Source organism: Melospiza georgiana, chromosome 6 (genome assembly GCF_028018845.1).
Source record: "Melospiza georgiana isolate bMelGeo1 chromosome 6, bMelGeo1.pri, whole genome shotgun sequence".
NCBI classification, from domain to species: Eukaryota; Metazoa; Chordata; class Aves; order Passeriformes; family Passerellidae; genus Melospiza; species Melospiza georgiana.
The window spans coordinates 12,359,831-12,382,702 of NC_080435.1; the positions used below are offsets into that span (position 1 = coordinate 12,359,831).

The 22,872-nt window shown below is 37.9% G+C and overlaps 1 protein-coding gene across 7 annotated transcripts in view; it reads right to left on the reverse strand.

The window, feature by feature from the left end:
• The window catches only part of PPP6R3 (protein phosphatase 6 regulatory subunit 3), a 52,376-nt gene that overhangs the window by 23,438 nt on the left and 6,066 nt on the right, over nucleotides 1-22,872 (reverse strand). For 6 of the 7 annotated variants that reach the window (XR_009114618.1, XM_058027297.1, XM_058027296.1 and 3 more), the window contains exons 2-9: nucleotides 7,208-7,440; nucleotides 6,097-6,283; nucleotides 5,151-5,288; nucleotides 4,550-4,615; nucleotides 3,578-3,690; nucleotides 2,996-3,109; nucleotides 2,205-2,334; nucleotides 977-1,129 (exon numbers count right to left, since the gene is read on the reverse strand). Coding sequence is in view for 6 of the 7 variants with exons in the window: in XM_058027297.1 (XP_057883280.1) it covers nucleotides 977-1,129; nucleotides 2,205-2,334; nucleotides 2,996-3,109; nucleotides 3,578-3,690; nucleotides 4,550-4,615; nucleotides 5,151-5,288; nucleotides 6,097-6,283; nucleotides 7,208-7,434 (1,128 nt within the window). In the remaining variant the exon portion in view is untranslated. Of the gene's footprint in view, nucleotides 1-976; nucleotides 1,130-2,204; nucleotides 2,335-2,995; nucleotides 3,110-3,577; nucleotides 3,691-4,549; nucleotides 4,616-5,150; nucleotides 5,289-6,096; nucleotides 6,284-7,207; nucleotides 7,441-15,114; nucleotides 15,217-22,872 lie in introns of those variants that run through there. The other variant, XM_058027294.1, reaches the window with a different exon arrangement.

Consider the following 22,872-nt stretch of genomic DNA (forward strand, 5'->3'; position numbering starts at 1 on the left):
AACCTGCAAACAGGAAAGTGTTCAAACCTCACTGAATACAGTTCACAAAATAATCTATTTACAAGAACATGCAAGCATTCATAGTGTGTATGCTCTCTTAGACAATGGATCTAGGAAAAACTGCAGCTACAGTGAAGTCAACTATTTGTATAAAAGTTAGTACCTGTCTGCAAATCCAACTGTGAAGAAAATTTGAGATGGAAACATTTGAATCACACTATAATAATCAGTCACAGCAAAAAGGGGTTTTGGACTAAAAGCAGGGAAGAGAAGGGATTTACACTTTAGGCTTGCAACTGCCAACTGAGAAGTTTACATACTGTTATTCAGTAACTAGCTTAAGTTCTACATTATTTCAAGTTATTTTTTAATCAACCAACATTTGGATTTCTTGGGTGAACTGAAACACAAAGAATACATCTGCTACAGTGGAAGTATGAGGTAGGAAGTACTCAAAGTACATGTTTACATCAGCAAAGAGCAATGAGTTAGGTAACTGAGTTTGCTGTACATCACCTTGCTTTGAAGTCTGAAGGAGTACAAGCTACCAAGCATAACTGTTCCTTTACAGGACACTGCTGAGATACCATTTCATAATATATTAAGTGAGAAAAAGGGGCCTTTAGGGAACAATTTAGGGAAAAAATGAAAATAGAAATGAAGCCTTGAACATGGCTGAAAACTCAAGAACATCCAGTTGAAAATAAGCTTATTAAGAAAAACACTTCATGTATTTATGAAGGTGCAGCAAGTAAGAATCATTAAAGTGGTCAGAAGGACACACCTGATTCAGACAGATTAACAGCAAAATCCAGTATTAAAAGTTCTTAAACCAAGCAATAGACACCACAATACAAAGGTGCTGAAAAGTTAGGCTGGAAAATAAGTTAGACTGGAAAATTATCTGCAGAGTCAGAAAAAGCAGACAAGATCTTAACAGCAATCCATAAAAATGAAGACAGCATGAAGTTCTTACCAGTATGACTCCTATGCTGTTAAGCTCTATAAGCTCCTGATTCACACTGCTTGTATTTGTCTGTAAAAGGCTAGATATTAATCTAATCACATTTAAACGTGTGTTTCCTACAGGTGGATCCAGTACACCCCAGGTTGTCTTCATGACACTTTTCTGAAAAAAAAAAAAGTTTAATACATAAATCCCTTAAAATACCTTCTAAAAATTCAGCTTATCATTTCTACATACAATAGCTGGATAGTGCTTAAAAATAGATACATTTAGTCCTTAAGCAACTGTCTTACCTTCATCCTGCAAAAATCCCCTATTTTTAATTCCAAATACTGTAGCTTATTTTAATTCCACGGACAGGAAACATTAAAACCAGTCACATGAAAGCTACAACTCGGTAAAAAAGTGATTGCTAACTACAGACAGGATCTCAAAATAGATGAGGTCTACTCATCCTTGACAGGAATTACAAGATAGTTCCCCAGAAATAATTCTCACTCAGACTAGCTAAATTCTGCATTACTACAATGTACACAGAACAGCTAGGTGGACAGTATAAATACATTATAATGCCTCAGCAACCCTAGCTTCATATATTTAAAAACAATTTCACATTCAATTCTCTGTTAAAATCTGCAGCACCCAGTTCAGGGTGCAGTGCTCCAACTGATATTCTGCTAGTGAAAATCTGAGTAGAAAATACCAATGGATCACAGGTAAACCCCGTATTTATACATTCTTTTTATCTTTGGCAAGAGCATGACAGAGTTAAATTGCTTAAATCAGTTAAAAAGCCCAAGGAACTTAACATGCCTAGGGTGCAGAGATATGACATGGATCTCATCTACTTGGGTCCTGGGAAAGTCAAGAGAATTGCATGAGCCTAATGTGGGCCATTCCAAAGCTCCAAACAAGTGCAGCATCTATAGTCCATATTTCCTATCCAGACTGGATTTTCAAGTACAAAATATACAGCAAATCTCTTTTTGTTGCTTTTAGGAAGAAACCCTGCTCTAAGGTTACTTTGCTAATTAAACCAAGTTTGTGCTGGAAAAGCACAAAGCATTGTTGTTCATTATTACTGCTGGCCTGAGCCAAAGCTCAAAACAGGCTAGGAAGTAGGCTGGGTGCTTGCCTGAAAGTTGTCAGACTGGGTTTTGTTTATTATAATCTGCTTAAAACAGACACATGGTTAAGTTTTGCTTCAATTAATTTGTTAACACAAGATTTCACTTACTTTTGGAGGCTCAAGTAGGAGCTCATGGAAGGATGAAAGTCGTGCTTTTATGGCTTCTAAAACACTTTTGTTGACAGAATATGTGGAATTGCTCATGCCTGGAGGACAGATCTCTATATGACCTTCAAATCTAAAACACACATAAGCAAAATTTGATAATTAGCACCAAAACTAGTTGTAAAACATCCCTGAGGTATGTAACAGTTCTGAAAGGATGTGAGAGTAACAAAGATGTAAAAAATGTAAAAACCTAGGGTTACACACACATAAAAATTAAGTGTGACATAATGGTTGAACAAGAGATTTTCCCAAACACTAGCCCTAGTATTTCTAGGTTTATTGTGCTTGAAATCCCCAAAATAGTTTTGAGATTAAAAATTACATTTTAATTCAGTTTATTGAAGCAGATAAAGAGCTTCATTTGTCTATGTGAAACAACGTAAGTTGAATGTACCAGAGAGATCTGTTCAGCAGTTTTCTCCAAATTAAGTTGCAATAATACTACAAGTAACTTTCGAAAAGTCAATATTCAGTCACTGCACTACATTCTATTCCCTGTATCCAGAAATCAAGTGATGAAATGTATTTAATCTGATCTGTCTATTGGTACTCACAGTAGAAAAAGCTGCAGAAAGAGCAGTCATTTGGTGAAAGTGTAGCAATGCCAACCAATCACCTGATTTGCATTTTTACTCCTTCAGCTACAACAGGTCACAGAAGTTGTTTGGTCACAAGCACAAGGAAGGCATTTGCTACTGCAGGCATAAACCAAGTGAAATAATAACACTTACGTCTGTCGTCTTGTCTCAAGTAAGGTCAATAGGATTTGGATTGCACTGACAATTGCAGATTCATTTTTTTCTTTATGAAAAATATTAGACAGAAGCTGCTCTATGATTTCTTGTCTGAAAAGAAAAGCATTGGTAACAAATGAAACCACTTCAGGATACAGTTGTTAGCAGAAATAACTCCCGCTTGCCCACATTAAAAAAGGGAAAACTAAATACAGGAGAATCTTTTCTGGCAGAAACATAGAGTTAGATTAACTTAAAACAAGCAACAGAACAAAGCTGAAGTTTCCCATATTTAGTCTGCACAGTATCAAGCTGACCTCCACACATAAGATACCATTCAATTGGGCAGCACAGAAAATAATTTAATGAGACAACTTCTCTTCTACACTCCCCACTAGAAAATCCTCCAGGTGTCCTCTGCTCACTTGCCAAGTTATTTTTCATTAGACAAACAAAAGACAGGTAGTCAAGAAAATTAACCTGAAAAGAGCTTGCCATTTCTGAAGGCTTTCAAGGTCAAAAGTTAAAAAGTAGTTTCTTACAAAGTGAGAATAAAATCAAAAATTCAAACCAACTTACTTCTCTAAACTTGCAAGCAGTGGATCTGGTTCTGAACTGTTCTGTACTTGTAGCATCTGGTCTCTGCTTAGACGAATAATTTCACAGAGTGACTGTGATGCATTTGAATGCCTCTGAAACAGAAAACAGCACTTTGAACTACAAGAATAATAACATGCTGGACTCTAATTCTTCAGTTTAAAAAGGTGAAAATTTCAACACTAACAAGAGCTCTCCTACCCATAAAACATTCAGGCAGTTAGCTTTATGTCCTAATTGATTCTTAACAAAACAAAAAAAAAAAATGAAGGCATGAGGCAAGAATCTATTTCCAACATTGAGGTGGCAAAACATGAGAGCTGAATCTTCCAACAACTTCAAATATGCCTAAGGCTTTGATATGGATCTCAAAAAGGGGGCAGGGAGGTGGACAAAACCACATAACCTTCCTCAAATAACCACACTTAATACAGAAATCAGCTTACTGAAAAAAGCAAGCAGAAAACAGTAAAACTAAAAGTTCTAACAGTATGTTGTACAGCTGAACAGAGAGACCCAGGGGGGTGCCAGTGATGCCTTAAGTTTTAGCTTTTATATTTTTCAGATCCTGTACTGCGTTAGTGTGTAACTGAACTTCACATAGAGTGTTAGTAAGCTCTCTTCACAGTTTGGTCAGACAAAATCCTTCCAGGCCTGGGAACCAGGGTTACCATCACAGCCTCAGGCCTGAAAAGTATAAACAAAAATGAACTGGGGGGAGAAGCAAATCAGGGCAATGTGAATTCATTACCTGAAGCTCTAATTGGACAATTAACCTCTGATATGCAAATAGACCAAACTTACATCTGTCTGAGAAAACTCCTGTCCACCTTGGGTGTAGCCTCTGCGAGGCTCCTGCACTGCCCAAGGTGTATCTGTGAAAGGACTTTAATAAACACCCACTTTATTCTCTAACTCTGTCTTGCCTCTGTCTAAGGCAAGAGCAGTACTTACATCTTCATCTTGAGATGGGTGTACGATTTCCACAAGCCGCTGGATAATTCTCTCCTCATTCAGCCACTGCAAAAATGTTTGTGGATGTTAATAAGAATTTTTCCCAAGTGAATTAATTAAATGAACTCATGAAATTGAAAGTAGCCTTTGACATCTGCCACAAGTCATAATGTCAATACTTCTAAATAAGGACTAACAGTAATTCGGAAAAAAGAAAAAGTAAAATCAGCATTTCTTAGTCACAGGAAAAAAAATCTTAGGTTAATGTCAACAAACTTTGATGCCAAAGTGTGTTTGGTAAGGTACAAAACAACTTAAAAAATGCATTTGTCAGATGTAAGTTAGATACCAAAGACGGGGGAACAGATCAGCCACCCAGGTTCTAAGTTGTCCCCAGCAGCAGTGGGGTTTTACTGGAAAAATATTGGCAGCTCAAAAAAAACCCCAAAACCAAGAACAAACAAACAAAAAACACAAACAAACAAAACCCCACACATCTAATTTCAGCATATTCAAGAAATAAAATTAGCAAAGCCAGGAGAAATTAAGCCAGCTTCGAGTTCACACATGTCAGACAAAAGTTCTGCGATATTTTACTCACATTTAGCACTTCTTGCCGGGGCTGCGGAGGTTCTATGCAAGTCAGTAGCCTGAGCAACAAGTCCATGATAGCAGAGGTCCCTATGTGCTTAATAATGAGGTCTACAAAATCATGCTTCCTCTTTAAAAAATCTACAATCTGGAAATGAAAAAGCAAACTTATATTTGCTTCATATATTTTACATGATAAATTACACCAATCACTTTTCATTTCACTCTCCTATCAAACTGACAAAAGAGATGACAACTTCTTAAACACTTCTGCCACTTAAAGCCTGCAGTACAAGACAAGACAAAACAAAACCCAGGCACAGGGCAGATCCATACTACATGCAGCATGTCCTGGGTCTCCTCTCAAACCCAACTTGCTGACCATAACCTACTTATAATCCAAAGCAGAGTCAGGTTTTCTTTTTGATATCAATCAGTCTCACCCCTGCTTAATGGGCAAAGCTCAACAGAGCAAAACTCTTAATACAAACAGTACCTCAGGTTTGAGAGTCATCATTGCAGATGTTTGCAGTATTGAGCCACATACACTGAGTACAAGAGCACTTCTGAACAAGGACTTCAAATGTTTCTCTCCTTGTTCTAAATAATTCTTCACACCAAGTCAGAATCACAATCACTGATTCAAGTCATTTACTTTTGCTTTTAACAGCAATAAATGCAAATATGATCATGTAAAACACTGAGCTAAGCCAAAAGGTAGGCACTCACACACTGATTGCATAAATAGCTCAGGCAAATGTGAATCAAATACATCCTACTCATCCAAGTGTATTTTTAATAGTGCATAATGAAAAGGTGTATTCAGCTAGGGTGGAACCTGAATGCCCTCTTTTGACTCTTTTGCTATCCCTCAATTGTGTATCTTAAAGCAGAATTGCTGAGTACCACAGCTTTATCAGAGCACCTGTAAAACTGGTGAGTTTGCAAATAGTTACCTGTTCTGGTTTTCTGCTGATAAGAATACTTAACACCTTGCTGAAGAAACTGGCCAGTAGAGGGTTTAGAGGAGATTCATTTAAGAGGAAGCTGTACAGTTTCAGGAGTAAGGATTCTTCTTCTCCCAACCTATCATTAATCTGTGAGACATCTGATGTAAGCAGCTCACATGATATGTTTGGGTATCTGGGGAAAAGAAAAAATTATCCATCACTCATACTTTGGAACTCTCATACCTGCAGCTCTGAATTCAGAACCTGGTAATGCATCTGACTAAATTTTCAAGCAGGCTTGGTCTATACTAAAGTAGCAAACTAACACAAACTAATAGAACTGCACATTCAGCCTATAAGATCTGTTTTCATTTAAGAAGGGCACTACTTTAATCTTCAGTTGCAATAGAACACCAGTAGGGAAGCTGAAAAAGCAAAGAGCAAGCTTTCATTTCAAGATCTATTGTTAAATCCATCTCTTCAAGTACTGACTTCTTATTGCTTTAATTTCCAACTCTACTAGAAACATTTACAGGAGACTTGGTTTTTCAGAAATGGTGAAGTTCTGCAACTAACAGTGTAACTTATTTCACATTATTTTAACACACTATTTTAAGAAACAAAGCACCTTTCTGTACAGACACTAAAATAGGCCAAAAGCAGTAGAAGTGCTTTTCTACAAATTGCTAGATGGATTTTGAGCATGAACCTTCTCAGCAAGCAAGAAGTCATGGCCATACTCTGGAAAGGAAAACATCAGCACTGGGACCCTAAGGACATTGTTCCAAGGATTATCACAAATCTTCTAAGAGGCATCTTCAAAACATCTAACAAATAAACAAAACAAAGCTAACCACACAGTTATACTACCCAAAAAGGGTTTTTTTAGCAACTCCTTTGGACATGAACTGGTTTTGGAAGCATTTGTGAGTAAGAGGCTTCCATTTGAAAACTATGTACATATATCAGAATGATTTACTTAGAAGTTCCATGAAGCCTCTTGAAAACATACTTAATCTAAAACACACCAATACTGTACTATGCACCAGCACACACTAGATTTATTTAGTCCTCTTTCCACCTTCCAAATCTCCCCCAACCCCAAAAGTTTTCCTACTTATATCGAATTTTTTCATCCATGTCTTGAGGTGGCTCTTCAATAATAAATGAAACTAAGTCTTCCAAACATTCTGACTTCAGCAGAAACTCTATAAGTTTGCGATTCTGAGCCTTGCACTCCTGTAGAACATCCTCTTCATCCATCAATTCCTTCAGTGTTACATCTTCTCTCTCCAGAAGTGTATCTATGTGCGATGACGAATGGAGATCAAATTTCCAAAACATGCTGGTCTGGGTAAGAAGAACAGCAGTATATCAGCAGCAGCCATTATTCTAGCATCCAAAGGTAAGAGTCAGGCAGGGTTTTACTTACATGAAAGGAACATGCCAATTTGCATTAAAGAACAAGGTATGAAATTTGCTTTTCCCATTCCTTGTTTTTAATCTATGCATTGAGTCAGAGATTCAGAACTATTAGCTCAGCAATTAATTGAGCTGGGTGAAGATGAAATGGACAGAGAATAACTGCACTGAAATACCATCCCCACCACTGAAGAAAGCATCTATAAAGGTAGAGGAATTAAAAGAATTTTAGCTTGCAGGAAGCACAATTCAGAGTGCAGGAGCTAATTTCAACACTACACTAATTGTCCCTGCCTCCACACACTTGACAGAGGAGAATATCAAAGGCCAAGGTGTGTTACACAAACATGTCAAGGGCAGTGGCCCCAGCCACTGAAACACTCTAAGAGGCTGTAACAGCGCTATAAGAATGAACAACTTCACCTTTTCCTATAAAATGCTTTGCCACCTCTATATTAATTCTGTTTCTCTAAGCCACCTTTTGAACAGCTGCTACTGAGACAACTGTGCTATCAGAAAAGAGTATTTCAGTCTACAACAGACCCACTAAATTCTTGCTTTCACTTCTCATTAAGCTCCATACAAACACTTCATTTCCCTCCAGCCCTGAAAACAGGGCTTTTACATGACATTTGACCTCTGACACAGTATTAACTGGGTTTATAAGAAAGACTGCAGATTTTAATTGGACTGAAAAGAGATACTGGAACACAGTAAGAAAAACTTTCCTTTCCTTACAACTGAAAGCAGTAGTTTTGAGCAGCACACTTTAAGTAAGAGACTCCTTTTGCTCTTTTAGTAAGTATTTTCCAAATGTGAAAGATCAAATCAATATATTAGTTACTGAGTTACTGCTGTGCATTAGCAATATCAGCTGTGAGGACATGTAGTTAAGGCAGGGAATTTCAGTGAACAGTACTATTTTGGCAAGGACACTTCTGTAAACTGTAGGCTGTATACAGGAGCAAGCTTAAAGGCAATAATCCAACTATGCTGTTGTCATACACTCAAAACACCCCATAAATATAGAATAGAAATACCCAATTCTTTTGCAACTAAGAGACAGCATTTAAGCACCTACTTCCAAGTTGAAATTGATTCAGCATGCACACTACAGCTACTTAGAACAGCATTGTATCAAATTTAGTAATTGAGCAGTTTGGAAACAAAAACAACCTCAAGGATCTAGCAAAACTTTTGTGTGCGCAATCTTTCCACTGGCAAGATTTTCAGTATTCAGTCTAAATACTACAAAGCTTGTTATACTCATTAGGGAGTTGTTTTAATTGCTCTGAGGGTTTTAATTGTTGCTTTAACCACTAAATACTGATCACCTCACTCTGCTTGACCTTTTTTCAGAAGTTGTAACATTCGTAACTGGACCTAGATGACATAGCTTTCTGTTCATAAAGATATGGGATTCAAACAAAACCAATCAGACAATGTACAGATTTATCTGTCTACAGTACTGGTACTAATCTAACATCTCATGCAACTACTAAATTATTAGGAAGCAGAAAAAGCCCTATTTTGTACTAGAAGTATTAGTAAACTTTCAAGCAGGGTTTAACACACCTGATCTTACAAATTAGCTTAAATCAACTTATACAGTTGTGGAAAACACTAGCTTGTGGGTAATGCAAGCTACACACAAACTTACTGTAAGGAAGTGAAAACAGTGCATTATTAAAGCCAGAGGATATTTTTTGATTGGGATTTTTAAACCTCTAGAAAGTAAATCAAATCCCTCCCCTTGCCCCAATTAAAGTACCATGCTCATAAGTAACCTCTATCAGTGCTAATTTGAGATGTGAATACCTCTGAGGTGATTAATGCTCATTTCATAGCTTCAGTGTATTTCTCAGTCAGTTATTTCAAGAGAAATTCAACAATGGAAAAGAGCAATAACAAAAAAAGAGGCGTACTACTGCAAACATGTTACTGCGTTATTTCACAAACTGTCTCCCAGGCAAGCTCCTTTAGGGGCTGCTCCCTCAATATCTCAGGTGCCGGCCACAGATTATTCCATCACTTCTCAACAGGAGCCCAGGTCCTTTGAAATAAGGAAAAATAAACAACATAAACTGTGCCAAAGGAAACTCAAGGAACCCTGAAGAGAAGAGAATTTTCTCAGGCGTTATTACTGACAGGAATCTAGAATCAGCATAGTTTTGATTGGAAGTTTTAAAATCAAAACATGTGATTGCTATTTTTCTCAAAGCCTACTGTTCTACCCTCCCTCCCAAAATCTACTAATTCTGAATCATCACCATGCTTTTTCAAATTTCAGTGCCTTTAACAGAGCTGGCATTAGGCCTTCTGTCCAAAACTCACAAGTGTGCTCCTTTCAAAACTTCACTACCTGCAAATTTATAAAAAACTCAATGGATCAAATGGGTTGTATTACTCCCAATGTCACATCACTTTGAGCCAGAGCAGAAAAAGACATTCAGACTTAATGCAAGATAGAAAAGACTTTCAAATACGAGACATGCTCAAGATCAGAAACTGCAAGAAGCAAAATAATCCAAGATGATGTTAAAAACTCACATGTGGAAAGACAAAATGTGTTAAAGTTGGTAAAGATGCTGCATGTATTTGATTGTCTTTTGTAACATGTTAGTTTTCTATAATCTCTGAAAGCTTCCAGTAAGCAAGACTGACATTCAGTTCATTAAACAGTACTTACTAAAGTTTACATGAACTTGATCAGCAAGTTCAACTTACGACAATTCAAGATTCTGAGTAACATCTAATATCCATAAAAATACTGCTTTGTTTTCTTAATTAATATTGTTAACAGATTCTTCTCTGAATTAATGTTGAATAGCATTCCATGTAATAAAGTCTTGACTTAAATATGAAAAGGAAAAAAGTCCAACAAAGCAAAGAAAGCCTGCTTTCAACTGCTGGCATACAGGTTACTTAAATTCTCACTTTAATTATGTGCTAAATGGAAGAAATAATGCTTGGAAATAATCCTTTCAGATCAAGAAGGAAAATTAAATCTTCTGTCTGTTACAGAGAAAGAAAACCATACAAGTATTTTTAACAGTAACTAATGAGTGGTTCTTTTTGGAGGTTAAGTGCTTAAGTGGCATTTCCATCAAAAAAAGTTGGTAACAGTTGTATCACAAAGTTTCTCTGTAGCTTCACGCGATGGCAGCTGTCACACACCTTTCCTGAGCCGACACATTGGTGTTTTCAAGCTACCAGACTAAGATGTGAACTCCAGTCAGAGAAGCATACAGTTTAATTTTGGACAATGTCTCCTAAACTGAACGTTTTACAAAACAGACTAACAAGTCTTGATGGCATCCAGAAGTCTTTTCAGTAAATAAGAAAACTAAAGTAAGCTGTTCCTTTGAGTTGAACTTTTAAGCATCAAACTTAGGTTAAACAAACATGAGAAGGGTCTTTTACATTGAGTTCCTTCCAACTGAGTACCTCAGATTTCCATATAAAAGTGAGTACTGGCAGCTCCAAACAGACATGGGCATCTAGACCAGTGCAGAAGTAAAACCAGAAGGATTTCAGTAGCCAGCTGAAAGCTCTTTACCTGATAACTACATAGATGTCAAAGGCATATACACAGAGTGTTAGGCAGGAATTTCACAGATTTTACTGCAATGCCCAGTTCCATTTTTCAAGCCAGAGAAACTTTCAGTGTCAAGCTGAAGAGTCTGTAGTATGTGAAATTCTGATAAATGCTACATGTAGAGTTGTAACAATTACTGAATTATAAAAAAACCTCAGAATTTGTCACTTCTCTTTGTGCACTACTGTATTTTCTTACTATAGAGTTCAAGTACACAAATGGAAAAGAAAATTAGTTACTTTTGCACCAACAAACATTTCCACAATTGAAACACATCTTAAGGGATGCAGCCTACTTCAGCAAAACAGAATTTATAATTTCTGTGCAGCAACTAGCAAAAGCCAACCTAACTGTTGGATGCAAGGAGAGCAACCATCAAAGGAGCCCTTGATTTTAGGATGGTCTTGCACTTCTTAGTGATAAAAGCATTTCCAATGCAAAGAATCCCTTGATCCTAAAAACCAAATAGGTAGGTAAGTTTAAGGAAGAATAAAGCAATAATGAAGATAATTTATTAAGGTTCTATCATGAAAAATTTTGGTAGATTATCTTCTAAGACCTTTAAACATATTAAGAAACTTATTTCAAATGCTAAGCATGCCCTTCTGCCAGCTTCACATTAACCTCACCTAGTTACTATCTAGGCATGTTCAGTGAGATTCCAGTTTAGGGCAGGGGGTCCATTTCTCCAGTCAATGGACAGTAATAAGACACTGTCCCAGCCTTTATAAAGTGCTTATTTTGACACTGAAAGTGAACCATCTGTTCAAAACAAAACTAAGCATGAATGCACCTCTGAAAAAAATTTAGAGCTGAAGAGAACAACCAGTGAACAAAAATGACAGAAGACACTCTAGTTCTATTTTTTAAACTGCCTGTTGTCCTCAGCAGAGCATCACCCATTGTAAACTTGCTGTCTACAACTGCCTGTTGTAACCTATTTGGAATAAATTTCTTTTCAATCAGAGCAGTGAGGTTCACTGAGTACTATTAGCTAGAAAGATGTAAGCTGGTGTTCAAAATCCCTGGATTGAATTACAGTACTTTACAATCATACCCAGCAATCACAAAAAAAAAAAAAAGCAGTAAAAAAAAATCACAAAAAAAAGCAGTAATAAACTTTCATAGTAGAGTTGCTACATTTCTTAAACAAAATGCAAGATCAATTTGACACAGAATACAAGTTTCAACTGAACACAAAATAACACACAGCTGTTTCTTCAGTGTCAGAACAGCCTATTCACGTCACAAACCTGAGACCTAGTGAAAAAGAAATACTTCATTACTTTATTATAATCTAGTGAAGTTTCAAAGAAACTCTGTGGAGAAAGGAATGAATAAATGGTTTGAAATTAATAGGAATTAAACAGAAGAGAAAATAGAAACACCTCTACCTCAACAGTTTAATACATACTTCTAATACCATGCACACTCCTTCCTAGTCCATGGATGTAACAAAGTAGAAGAGATACTAAAAATGAAACAAAATCAACCAACAATTCCTTCATGGAAGGCTGGGAGATTTGTGCAGGCTGGCTGCACTTCATTCCTTACAGCAAGATTTCTGGATGCTTCACCCTCTTCTCAGCCACTGCTGGGCACAGGGGATGCAGAGTGGGAGGTACCAGGGATCTCTGGCCTTGCTGCTGCCCCTGTCTCATGCAGGGGAGCCCAGACACAGGATGAAGAGCAGGCTGGAGCTTGGGCACAAGAGGGGAGGCCTAGGGCAGTCCCTGTGCCCAAGGAGCAGCAGGAACAGAGGAGTGATCCCCAAAAAGACAACCTCAGTCTACCTAAGCCTCCTCCTCCCACATGAGCACATCTCTCAGGCCACAGCCTCCCCAGCTCCCAGGACAGCCACAGCTGGCCACATACACTGCTGCCACAGTGGCCTCCTGATGTCGTGACAGGATTCCTGCCAGACACTACACTCATTCACAGCAGGTATGCTGCTCTGCTAACTACTACTGTACCTTCACAGGGTAACTACATCCTCTGGAGAGAAATGCAGGAGATGCCATGTGGCAGTCTCTCCCTGACTGTGAGAAAAACATGCCAGAAAACTGGATGAAGACAGTGATCTCCTAACATGCTCTTGAACAATGTGCCACCTCCTACTGAGGCAAGGGACTTCCACTCCCCCATCAGACATGACAAGGAGGAGCCTGCTATTGCTACAGAACAGTTAAGAAGTGAAGTGAAATAACTTTTTCCCTTCTTTATCAATGCCAGCTGCACACCTATCTAGATGAGAACTATAAAAACATGTGTGGATGAGTCAGCAGCGTACCCTTGTGGCCAGGAGGGACAATGGTGCATCAGGAAGTGTGGCCAGCAGGTGGAGGGAGCTGATCCTGCCCCTCTAGTCAGCCCCAGGGAGGCCACAGCTGGAGAGGAGTGCTAAGGCCAATTTAGTCTCCACGGTTCAAGCAAGAAAAGGAGCTACTGGAGAGGGGTCCAGCAGAGGCCACAACGATGGACTTGAGGTCTGGAGCATCACTTATGAGCAGAGACTGTGGGAGCTGGGCCTCTTTAGTCCAGAGAAGAAAAGACTGAGAGGGCATCTCATTGTTGCATACAAATATCTAAGCTGGGTGCCCAGATGATGGTGCTGGACTGTTTTCCATGGTACCCAAAAACAGGATAAGGAGCAATGGCCATAAACTAAATGACAAGAAATTGCACCTCCACTCAAGGAAGAACTTCTTTACACTGAGGGTGTCAGAGCACTGGAACAGGCTGCCCAGGGAGGTCTGGAGACAATCAAACCCCATCTGATTATGCTCCTGTGTCACCTGCTCTAGGTGACCCTGCCTTGAACTAGATGATCTCCAGAGGTTCCTTCCAACCCTAACTGCTCTGTCATCCTATCATTTTTTATCTAATTCATTATATATATCTATACACACAAATACCATGTGCACATACACTCCCCTTATGACTGAAGGCCCCAACAATCTATAGCTTTGACCTGAAGTGTGTAAATAAATCCAAACTAGTTCAAGTTTACTCCAAGACACCAATCCCCTCAAAACTGAAGAGGTCATAACTGTTCAACAGAGGTACAAAAATCAGGAGAAATCTACAGTCTGCAGTGAATTTACAAGAGCAATTTCATACCAAGCAACAACTATATTCTCATCAATTCCTACACTATATCAAACCACAAGTGTTAATAAAGATCTTAATTACCTGCAATAATTACAAATTAAGACACTAATCTCCCCTGCCCAAGTAGAGAAGATTAATTTTTTTCTAGTCATTTCACATCAACTGCCAATTAAAAATTTAAAGTATCCACTGGTCACAGAATTCAAGTTAGATTTTTCCTATTCCAAATTCTTCCAATTAGCTTCAAAATGAAAATAAAGATATTATTGCACTAAGAAATGCACATGATTCCATAAAATATAAAGTGCAAGCTCAACAATGCATAGCTACCCAGAAGACACTTTTGCACTGAAACATGAAGTTTAGTACCAAAAAACTCAGTTGCAGAAGACAGTATTACTTCAGTATAATAATCTATAAGCATCACTCATATCTACTGTATGTCAGTTCATGAACACATTTGCTTTGAAACTCTTTCAAAAAGGTTGGGCAGCAGACACACTTCCGGGCACAAAAGCAAAACACGGTAAAACAAACAGAATATCCACAGCTGTGTGTCTGGAACACCTCTGATTGATTTCTGCCCCAAAGCAGGGTGAAAAATGATAGTGCAAGAGCAGGGTAGGTTAAAAGACAAAGTTAGGATCAGCCAGCTAGAAAGTAGTCAGAAAAAAGCTGCAAGAAAAGGGAAGGCATGGCCACAAAGCCTGAACTGAAGAAGGAACTGCAGCTTAGAAAGTGATAAATGTGAACCTATAAAATCAGGTGATTTTAGTGGACATCAAGGATATGAAAACTTTCAAATTTAAGTGGTTTCAGAATGCTTTAGGATAAGGCTTTATAGATGCAGAAGCTAAATCTACTGCTGTATGTGAAGTTTAATAGTTTCTTACCTGTTAAAACACAAAAGTTTTTAAAAGTTAAAAAATCAGAACGTTTTGTATTCTCTCAGGCTCCTTGCCCATTACAGGGTATCCTGGCAACAGCAAAAAAATCTTTCAATCTACAGTACTAGCAGATTAGCAGGACTGAATTAGCATTGAATTAGATGAAGCAGATTTCTTCCTACAACGACAAAAAAAAAATTGTATAATTTAATATTGTTAATAGGTTCTATTCAATAGCTTGACAACTGCATAAATACTAAGGACTGTTTTGCAACAAATATAACACATGAACAGAGGAAAGAAACAACTTGCTAGGAAGAAAAGTGTCAGTTCAGCAGAACATACACTGAAAATAAAATGAAAAGCAGCATGTCATCTGAAATACCTATTTACTTTTAAACCAATTTTAACATTTCCCTCCCCTTTTGGGAATCAAAGGAAGAAACTTTCTCTCACTGAAATGAAACTGCCTTTATCATCTGCAATTCACTGAAATCTAACACAAATCCAGACTTAAAAAAAGAACTATTAGCAATTTCCCATAAAGTAACATCAGATCTGGAAGATCTGAAATTCCCATTACTAGAGCTTTCTGCAGCAGGTTTTTTCCTTCATAACTATTCCCTTATATTGATGTCATAACTATTCCCTTATATTGATGTCATTTATGCACAAACCTGCACAGAAATAAACTAAGAAGCATTAAGAATGCCTGTTATGTTGGCACAAGTCTATAAAGAATTCAGCTAGTTTCAATCTGAAAACAGGCCATCTTCAAAAAAAAACCAACACAGACCACGTCCAGGCTTCCAAAGTAACAAGCTGAATTAAGACAGCATTCAGTCACCATTATGAAAATCTCACTTTTGATAGTTTAATATTACTTTGCTTTACACTGGAAGAATTAATGAGCCCTATTAGGTACCCTTAACAGGCTGCAGACTGACACTTACCTGTCTGTGCTCTGGTCAACATCACACAGGCAAGAAAAAGCACCCTGCAAACTGATTTTTCTTCCCAATTAGCTGTCTGTAGTAGTTACAGAAAGAATTTCTAAAGCAAAAATTCACCTCCCAGCTCTTTGAGGTGCTTTTTGATTTTGCTTTTTAACACAGGTTTCAAGCAACACTGAAATACTTTGGTTTCTTCTGGGAACATGGGTAATAGTGTTTATGGAAAATAAAGTACTAGCAACTAAGAAGGGTAGCAAAATTAGTGGCATGTTTATTAACTCATGTCAGTGACTACCCAGTATTTGGCATCTTCAGCTAAAAAACCCAAACTATTCACCTCAATAGCATTTCAAGTATCTGCCAAAGAGAAGAATGATTTAATTTTACACCTTCCATAAAGATAAGGAGCTGTGTCTCCAAAGTTGGCTTTTGATCTTTGCAGGTGATTTAAGAGATGGCCTGTGTCAACCTAAAGGTCATAGATTCAAAGAATACCTTGGGTTGGAAAGTACCTTAAAATTACTTCTCAGGTTATTTTAGCAACCAACATACACATGAACTGAAGCTCAGTGTAATACACTGACCATAATTCTCTTATAGGTCTTTTAAATGCATTTTTTCACCTGCAGACCTTCAGGTCTCCATGCCTGACAGACCTGCCAATACCCTGTGAGTCAAGTGATGAACTAGAGCAGAAAAAGTAAACAAATTTTCTGGACTCAGTTCACTTCACTGAACTTTTCTAGGTTATTGCTTCTGCATTTTAAAAGTGTACCTATGTTCCAAAGCAGAGCTCCAAAAAGGGAGAGAACATCAGTTATGTGGAAACAAAGTAAGAAGCCTGCTTAGCTTAGTGCACTTTCAGAAGAGTTTATACATTCTTAAGATCCACAGATTTCCATTGCTAGTGGAACTATCCAAATGAAAACCACTATTATTACTCCTCTTACAAGGTACCTTTGTTATTTCCCTACTCTTCTTTCTGCTTTGAAGACTTCAGTGTCTAAATACCCTTGGCTTCTGAATTCAATGCAGTAGGATTACATAGTAAATTAGAGACACCAGTGTGATCAAAATTAGCAAGACACTTGGAGTGTGTGTATTATAGCATACCCTGTAAGGGATGTGCCACCAGAACCCTGCTCTGGTCCATCAGGACTTTTTCAGTCCACCTCAGAATCTACAAGAGTACAGAGGTTGGTCTAAAGACTGACTTACACTTCCTGGTACATATGGTTTATTACCTCAGACTGTTCCTCTCTGCAAGACAGATTAGACACTGCATTATGAAAAAAGGGACAAACCCCCACCCCCAAAACCCCACAGGAGTTCTTTCAAAAACAATTTTAAAAAAGAATCCCTTGACTGGATGATGATCAAGTTTATTTAAATTTGACTTTCCTACATCCAGATAGCTTACATTCAGCAACAGTTCATCCAAGTTAATATAGCTCTGTCATGAAGAAGTATCCAATGATGGAAGGTTAAAACCTTAGACCTAAGGTAACATGCAAAGGCAGGATGGAGTTATTGGCATGTGTACAGATGGATTACATTCAAATACAGAACTATGAGGACTCATCACAACCAGGACCACACCCATGTTCATGTTTTACACGATATATCCAGAAAATAAAATAAGGCACAACTACCCAGGGTAGGATCCATCTTCACAGGAAATGCAATAGCATGGAAAATTCTGTTTTAAGTACTGCCTAACTTTATTCACACATTTTTAGATAAGAGAAGTTAACCACTATGTGACCAGTTGCCATGAAGATGACTAAACTAATCTTATTAATGCTGCATGAACTGGGCCATGTCTGTTTCTAAAACTGTTCCCATACACCTCTATTGGCCCAAAGACTGAAATGAAACAAGTGTCCCTACTAATAGGAATCAATGTAACATTTGTGCATCCTGGTAAAAAAGTGCAAGAACTGCAAGCTCCTGAATAGTGCTGCTCTGCATGCATTAACTTATATAACTTCATATATCTGAAATAAAGTTGTTACATAAGCTTGACAAAACCACTAGCAGAACACCAGCACCCCTTCCCAAATGTAAGGGCCTGGACTACAATTAATAAAGCACAGGACACGGGATGGTTTAGTTCTATCACCTCTCTAGGCCAAAAAATGTCCAAGAACTTTTATCCAACACATGTGAAAAGCAGATGAAGCACAAAACAGCAGAATCTTTTCCCTTCTTCCACTGGCTTACTGACCCAGAAAGATCCCCCAGTGAAATTACAGGGCAGCCACACAAAACTGTTTAATGTAACATTCCAGCAGAGCGCTGTGAAATTGTACCTGAAGACTCAGCATTGCTCCCTACCACACCTCTCCAGATGACAGGTGAGAAAAATCAAAGTAATGTGCACTCCTCCTTAGAACACTCATGTGTTACCACACATCAGGAACATCTCTTCCCAAAAACTTTTAAGTAACCCCTTGGACACTCTCAAAGAAACTTGACATGAAAGTGTTGTCCACAACCATCAATTTGGTAGTGGTGAGAGATGAAGGGCCAAGACATAGGTGCATCTGAACTAGTCTCATCTATGAACTAATTAAATTTGTAGAAAAATCTTCATGACAACTAAGGCAATTTTTAAACACTACTAAGCATCTCACTTAGGTAAGGGCTTAAACTTTGAATTCTTTGGCTATCAGTTCCTAACACCTTGCTTAGAGGATACATTTGTATGCTGAAATGTCACCATCCACACTCAGAATGAGGATAAGGACTGAAATTCCTCATAGTGTCTCAAAGGAGTGCTTCAGGATGCTAAAAGAGCTTATGCAAAGCAGCTTGTTCTACCCCTTGCTGTGCAGTCACCCTCTGTTGGCTCCCCAACAGTGATGAAACCACTGCCAAGACATTTCCAAATGAAAAACCCTACTCCAAAATTGGCCAATGCAGGAAGAAGAAGGGAGAAGAGTTTTTCTGCCACGTCCATGGGATGGAACAACTCAAAATATCTACCAACCACCAGGGCCAGTGCAGCCAAGGAAGAGGGAACACACCACTAGGGACAGTGCAAACAAGATCTGACTCTTCCATCTTTGCCCTATATTATATCACCTCAAGTCTGCTCAGGATGACAGAGTAAAAGCTCTCCTGAATCCAATAAATAAGATGGGTGATGCTGAATTTGGACAATTCAGCATCAGTTCTACTGTTGTCTCAACCAGGTGATAATGTGCAAGTGTAAATGAGTCCTGAATTCCTGTACTGCTACTCTGGAAATGCGAAAACCCAGTAACACTAACTCACTGCTTTAGCAGTAAACTTAACTTTTTTGTTTAAACATGTTAGAAACAACTATTGTAACTTAAAGACACAGCCTTGAGTTGAAAAGCATGAATTTTACCAGAGGTTTCTTTTACAAGCATGTGTTTTGTTTTATTCACTGCATTAGTTCAAAGACAGCATGAGCTTGGATTTTTTTTTTCAAGTTCATCCTCCTATTCCCCTTGTGGATTAGACCTTGAAAGTTGGACATAAATCTGATTTTGAGGCACATGAAAAATACATGGAGGTAAAAGAAAGCTACTTCAGCAACTTCTAACCAGGACACCAGTGTTCTTTCTGTATAAACAGTGCATTCACATCTATTATTTGCTTTATTTTTTTCATGCAAAATCCCAGTCCTGTTAAAAAGAATACTTAAAGACCGTTTGCAGTCCAGAAATGGAAGTCAGCAGCTTCTAGGAGCACATCAATGTTTTATCCCCTGAAGCTCCAGCCAGCTACAGCTGCTGCCACAACGGGAGTGAACTCTCACATGAACACAGCAACTTCAAAATTAAACCCAAAGCAATTTGTAACTTCTTGCTTAATTCTTCACTTTCATTCAAGATTTCTGGGACCTACAGTTCAGGTAACCTGAATTTTCACAGTAAGTTACATGAACTGCACTAGTTAAAGGCTGTGGGCAAGAGTACCTCCCTGGTTTTCCTCATACTAAGCTTTACAAAGCCATTAAAGTAAGTTTTGACAGCTGCAAGTTCACAAGTTCTTTTAATCAGGATATCAAGAAATGCTACCATATCCTGAAAAAACTGACAGAACTATTCAACCCACCCTAAATGCACCCAGAAGCTAAATATTCCCTTAATGAGAGTATCATAAGCATGTTTTGCTTTTCAGAGTGAAAGTTAGAATCCCTAACACTCTTCAAGTTCAAATCCAACATCATGAACAGAAAAGCTGAACATATTTCTTCTTTTAATCTTTAATTTAAGCAAGTTAAAACATCTTTTATTCTGATTTGCTCATGGGCAAAGACTACTAAATTGACTTGGTTTCCCAAAGAGCTTAAGCCCCATCTATACTTTTTTCTACAATAGCAGCATTTTCAAGTTTAGCAATACAATCCCTAGGATTGCAGAAAAATTCTTCCAAGTAGAATTTTTCTAGTAGAAAGTTCTTCCAATGAAGAAACTTTTCTAGTAGAAAAGTTCTTCCAATGCCAAGCAAGAGAAATAAAACACAGAAGCAGCATCTAGATACAAGGGCAGTGATGCTACTTTAGCATATTCACTTCTCTAGATTTTGGTATCTGCATTCACCAAAATGCTTTAGTGCCACCTGGAATCTTCCCCCAGCCTGGTGCCAATCTTACAGCTTTATTTGATCCTTTAACCAAACAAGAACACCCTATTTCCTTCACAGAACACACTCTATATATTCAGGGAAAGCAGCCTACACAAGACCTCTGGAGATATCCTGAGGATGAAGGTAAGTACTTAGAAAAGAAAAATATTCTAACAGAAATGAAATGTCAATTAACTACTGGACACTGAACAGTCAGATTAATTTATCACTCAAAGACTAAGACAGCTGAACAGTGACTCAATATCCTCCTTCTGTAATACAGAGTGTTACAAAGACAACTGTCCAGTAATGGTTGTCACTTAAACAACAAGCTTTAAAAAAGCATGACCAGCTTGACTTTTCTGAGACTCATCTTAGAAAACTAAGAAAATAATCATTTGAATGCGAAGATTTCACCAATTCTCACCTATATAAGTTTAATAAATTACCGTCATTTTTATTTAGGTACATGCAAAAATATGTTTCAGAAAAGAAATTAGAAACTCACCAAAGCCATGAAACTTCAGTGCAAAAAGCCTTCCCAGTGAAGCCTGAAGTGGCTACTAAGCTAATGCCATCTTTCTTTCCCATTTCCCACTCCCACAGACAATTTATATTTTGGAGACTCCAGAAGCTGAGTTTTGCCACACTGTCCTTTTACAAATCACACACACAGAGCAATCACACATTTTTTAGGCACAGGTGCCTCTGGTGTCTCAAATGAACAGAATTAATGCCTTCTGGAACTCTTCTATTTTGTTGGACAACAGTACAAAAATCAAGACTGCCTTACAGAATAAGACACCTTCTTCCAAGTACAACCCTCACCCTAGTTTAATGGAAAAAAAGCTCAATTTCCATTAAAAAAAGATCCAAACCTACTATTTTCTCTGTGATTTTCAAAATAATATTTTTTAAATTCTATTTCAATGCTTCTTGAATGAAGACTCAAACACATGAGAGGAGCAGATTTGAGTGCCTTTCAGAATTCTACTGCAGTTGCAGGTGGCAACTATGGGGCAAGTCTGTCTCAAAGATTTAGCAGCAGTTGTTAATAATACTGTTTCCAAAGGGTGACTAGTCTACATTTTTACACTGAGGTGATCATCAGCTGAGCAGTGCCATAAGGGCACTAGTATGTACTTGCAAACAGAGTTTAAAAACCCCATTCAAGCAATACGTCACAGTTAAGGGACACAGTGTCCTTCTGAAATGACCCTTCCTTCAACTGCTGTTTTCTCTTTCATTTTCTTTGTCCCTTTCAAGAGAGGGCCAACACACAGTAACTCACCACAGTATTTGCAGCATCCATTCCTTCCTACAAGTTCTTTCTCTTAACTACCAATCTATCTGCCACCAGTTTTCTCCTGCTGCAACAAGTGCCTCAACTCTCACCAAGTGCTACTTTACTAAGAATTACTGAACACACACTGTTAAAACTAATCCCAAAGCAAGACTGCAAACAGCACTGATAGGTTATAGTTACACAAAACTACAGTGATACTTCTCTGCCCTACGCCTACTCAAGGGATTTAAAGCATAAAGTTTCAAAGAAACCAAGCTATTTAAAATGCAAGCTCAGAATTTAAAATGGTATTTATTACAGCATTACATGATAAAGCCCTTAAGAAAAATACCCTGCTGAGACACAGACTTAGAAATCAATTTACTTAAGACCTGAATTTAAGTCTTCTATTTATTTCAGTAACGTTTAGGGTTCCACACCTACTTTTGTCAAGACAGTCTTATTACCATTCCAAAAAGTAAAATTACTGCTATGCCAAATGGCACAGAAATTAACTTAGTTTGAAATGACTTGAAATCTATAACAAGACCTCTCAGGTGGTTTCACTCAATGTTCACTACCTACAATATTTTTTTTTTAATTACACATGTGGATAACCTATAAAGCCTTCTTCTAATGAGGATAAGATCAGCACCACATTACAAATTTTTATTATCTCTGTAAATAATTCATTCCTGGATGCATGGGGCTACAACTTCAATAAGGGAGGGAAAAAACCCCAACCCCACTGCATTCTAACCTCCAGCCTTACAGCTAGGAGTACAAGTTAAACTTCACAATTCCCAAATCCAGAAGAGGGGAAGACTGGACCAGTGCATTTCAAAGAACAAAAATCTTGTACAAGTATTAGCATCATTGCTTTCTGTTATGCCCTAAAAGGCATCCAGTTTCCCATAGTGAAAA